At 51.4% G+C, this 4,225-nt stretch overlaps 1 protein-coding gene across 1 annotated transcript; it reads right to left on the reverse strand.

Annotated features, from left to right (window-relative positions):
• Nucleotides 1–2,274: 2,274 nt before the first annotated feature.
• On the reverse strand, nucleotides 2,275–3,829 carry LOC123113028 (11S globulin seed storage protein 2). The gene is made up of 2 exons (XM_044534130.1): nucleotides 2,761–3,829; nucleotides 2,275–2,682 (listed from the first exon to the last, which is right to left on the reverse strand). The coding sequence occupies exons 1-2, from the start codon at nucleotides 3,699–3,701 to the stop codon at nucleotides 2,547–2,549; spliced, it is 1,077 nt and encodes a 358-aa protein (XP_044390065.1). The 5' UTR covers nucleotides 3,702–3,829; the 3' UTR covers nucleotides 2,275–2,546.
• Nucleotides 3,830–4,225: the final 396 nt, after the last annotated feature.

Genomic DNA, 4,225 nt, shown 5'->3' on the forward strand with positions numbered 1-4,225 from the left:
GCTCTGCCATGATCTTCTCACACGCCATGTTCATAGTCATGGATCGACTGTCCATCCTACATGAATATACGGGTTTAAGATGACATAAACAAAAACATAAAATAAATTAAGTAGAGTACAACACTCGGTTACTTGATATGACATACAACACCAAGTTCTTAATGAGTTCAAATGTTAAGGGTACAAGTCATAGTAGTTCAAACGACGACCAAGCATAGGGTACATGTCATTACAGTCCAAATGACAAAGATTACATAGCCTCATACAATACTATGCGGCGTACGGTCCCGGGTTACAACAAATAACATCATTTCTTTCTTTGACCCATGCCCAACGAGATGCAGGTTCTCATCCGACGAGAATGGTTGGCGAACTAACCAATCAATGACCTGACCATGATTGCCCATGTCTATCTCAGCATATTCTGCCGTTGTCGCACACAATGTAATTTGCATTGCAAGATTACGCCTACAATTTTTTCCGCCGTCTTGAGCTTCTTCATCAGCCTCTCCTTTTTTGTTATAAAATTTTTGGAACGGTCTTTATTGAAATAATTATATGAAAAGGCCCTACACTCCGCATTCAACGCATCAATGGCTTCGATCCACAAGTTTATCTTTTCCTCAATCAATTCGCGTTCACGGTTCGCCGCCCCCTCAACAGAAGTTTCAAAGAAAACGAACGGTGCCATCCTACAATTCGAAAAGCTTCTATTAAAGTAACTTAGCTTTAATTGCTTTCTTAAGCATAACCTAATCCCCATTATGTACATTAAGATTAGCACTAGATCTAGGCACACAAACTTTTCTACAAGCAATTCTAAGCACATCATACATAAGGAAATCACAAACATAAACCTAAATGGATCATAGTAATTAATTTGACCACACCAAAATGATGAGCTAGGGTTTGCAATCAAATGAGCAAATGCAAAGTAAGCAAAGATATCAACCAATCAAAATGAGGGGAAATGAGAGAGCCACCTTGAGTGATGAAAATGGTAAGAATCCACCGGAGAAATCTCAAACAAATGAGAGAGATTTGGGAGGCTCTTGTGCTTCAAAGAAAGAGGGGGGGAGAGTTGAGCTCGGTGGAGAGGTGATGTTGGCTGAATGAGTGGTTGAGGAGGGGGGGGGGGAATATCCAACCCCTCCCCACCTTATCCAGAACACAGGACCCTACCGCCAGAGGGTATGGCGGTAGGCTCCAGTAACCTACCGCCGTAGGGGATGGCGGTAGGCCCTTTTCCACGTCAGCGCCTGCCAACGGCCGTCAGTCGCCGTCAAAGGGCCTACCGTCGTAGGGTATGGCGGTAGGGCACGCAATCCTACCGTCAGGCTCTCTGGCAGTAGGCAAAAGGGTCAGATCCCGAAATTTTTCCGAACTGGGGTCAGATCCCAAAATTCTTTTCAAAAAGGGTCAAAACACGAAATTCGGGGCCTCCTATGGCACTGTAGCAGATTCCACATGCTATCTCTTCTGATTGATCTGACTTCTAATGTCTCAAAAGAAAATCTCTTCTGACTTCTCTCTCTCCCTTGCAGAGCCTCTTTTTCCCGAGTTTCTCTCTCACGGGCTAACAAAAAGATAAGGATATCCTGACCTTTCTTCTCTCTCCCTTCACAGCTTCTCTCTCCTCCTAGGACTTCTGTCGCTAGCTCTTTGTCATGGAAAACAGCTTTTTTTCTCTTCTCTCTGACAGCCTCTCTCTCTCACACACGGGCTCAAAAAACAAAAGCTGCGTGAAAACTGACGTTGATGTGAACGGTGGTCTGACCAGGTGCATGCACCGAGTGACCTCCTGGCAGGCCTACTCTGCCGGCTACATCCTCTAGGCTCGCATGCATCCGGGTAAATAGCCTGCTTAATCAACTGACACAGCAAGTGGTCTGCATCTGGACAAAGCACAGCACGAATCTTACCATCGCTGAACGGACCAGATAAGGGGGTGTCGGGACTCCCGGGTGCCATCACACCTTTCCCATAAATATTTTGGGTCGCCTGCCATCATAAGATAGACATAGAGGTTGCTGCTTGTCCGGCGAGCCAGCGGCTGCTCCTTCCTTCCCTCTAGGGGCTGATGCTTCCTTCATCCTGAATTCGATAGGCCCAAATTCTAAATTAGGGCTGACTTACAAGTAGCTAAACCGTTTCTATATATGAAATTGAACGAACTTTAGAAAGTTTAATTTAAAACAAAACTAGTAGGCAAAGTAAAAAATAAATGAATGGAGTAAAACCCAAGCCGACGGGTAACAGACTTGAGATCACATATGAGTACAACAACGCGCAGAATTATTTTCCTCATTCACGTAAGTAAGAGACGTAACAACGTATATAACCCAAGCCGAGGGGTAACACACTTGTGGTCTCATATGAGTACAACAATGCACAGAATTATTTTGCTCATTCACGTAAGTAAGCACGTATAGAGACGTAACAGCGTATAAAAATACAATCGTGTGGTGCACGTCAACGGAGCATACGGGACACACACGCCACGGAAAGTGAACGGACGCCGCGGCGCGAACGCGTGCACCGACCGCTCAGTGCGACGGCTCGGCGCTGCGGCCTCCGAGCAGCTCCACCAGCTCCGGCGCCACGCTCAGCGACGCCTGCACCACCTGCGCAGTCAGGCCGCCGAGCACCGAGCCACCCCCGGTCAGGTGCTCCACCGCGGGCCTGCCATGCGAGCACGACAGCATAATCAGTAATGATTGCCATTCCACATATGAAGTAGCGAAATTCACATATACGTACCTGGCGCTCTTGATGAGGGAGACCCACTGTGCGCCGTCGGCGCCGGCGGAGATGAGCGTCACGGTGAACCGCGGTACGACGAACACGCTCCCCGCGGCGACCTCCTCGTCCAGCAGCAGCGTCTCGCCGCCCGCGGAAGAAGACACCTGGACGCGCGCGCTCCCGCGTGCCACGTACACCAACTGCGCCGCACCCTCGCGTAGCACCCACGGCGCGCGCGCGGCGCCGGGCTCGAGCCGGCCGAGAACCACGCTGATCCCCAGGCCGCCCAGCGCCGCCATGTCGGCCGCGGTGAGCGTCTTCAGGGTTCCTGCAGCGACTTGGCCGGCGTTCACGACGAGCCGTTTCCTGTCGTCCTCGCGCGGGCGGACGCCGGGCAGCTTCTTGCTCAGCCCGGTGAGGAGGACGGCTGGCTGGCTCCGGAACACGGCGGCGGCCTGCTCCTTGGTCACGCCAGGCCATGCCCCGGCGAGGAGGCCCGCGTCGAAGCCGCCTAGGACGCTGTTGCCGCCGGCGAGAAAGAAGTAGGACATGTCGCCCGGGCTGACAGCGCGCTCCGTGTCGCCCATGAACACGATTGAGAGGTCGCCCGCATCGCCGTCGCTGTCGTTGTACCACCACGAGACCTCCCCAGTGCGCGTGGCTATGACGTCGCCGGCCTCGAGGCGCACGACCCTCTCCCTGGCCGCGGGGGAGGCGTCCCCGGTGGCGACCGGGAGGACACCGGCGACCCCGGAGCCTCGGAGGACGTAGCCGAACTTGTGGCAGTCGGCGTAGTGTGGCAGCGCGAAGGAGAGCGGCCTGAGCAGGAGCAAGCCACACCCGAGCCCCTCTGCAGCGAGCTCCGGCTGGTCGACGCCCGACCACGCCACATACTTCCCCGCGTCCGACTGGACCAGGGCCTTGCCGCCCTTGGCAGACATGTCTCTCGTGCCCTGCATGCCCGCCAAGAAACTTCGTTCACCCTTGAGATTTTTCAAGATGTTTTACCTGTGCAAGCTCCTCTTTGGCGGGAAGTGGAAGAAGAACGTCGTTGAGGCTTGAGAACTCCGTGCAATTTATAGCAAAGATCCCATTCCCGATGTAGTATCACCTATCAAGTGCAACTTGGCTACTGTTAGTCGACTCGAAAACGAGTAGAATCAGTCGGCCGATCCAGCGCCTTGCGTTTCGCCAACCACGTGTGCCCTCTGCTCGCTGCTCCTTATCCTTGTATATCTGTGCTAGGTCTCAATCAAATGAATAACACATACGAAAGAAAATAGAAAAAAAAGAGAACATTTTGCACGAGTCTTCACGTAAGTCTCACAAATATATCATCGATCGACTGAGACATAACCAAGTTTCAGTCGACTTATATATATACTGGTATATATATATTTGAAGCAGTGCAGCTAAATCGACTGGTCTTTGTCAAATAGATTTAGCTGCACTGCTTCAAATATATATATACCAATATATATAT

Source organism: Triticum aestivum, chromosome 5B, assembly GCF_018294505.1.
Source record: "Triticum aestivum cultivar Chinese Spring chromosome 5B, IWGSC CS RefSeq v2.1, whole genome shotgun sequence".
Classification (NCBI taxonomy): Eukaryota; Viridiplantae; Streptophyta; class Magnoliopsida; order Poales; family Poaceae; genus Triticum; species Triticum aestivum.

Coding starts and splice junctions, on each gene's coding strand:
- LOC123113028 (XM_044534130.1), bottom strand. CDS start 3,701: ATGCAGGGCACGAGAGACATGTCTGCCAAGGGCGGCAAGGCCCTGGTC. Junction 2,683..2,760: donor TCCCTCATCAAGAGCGCCAG/GTACGTATATGT, acceptor CTCGCATGGCAG/GCCCGCGGTGGAGCACCTGA.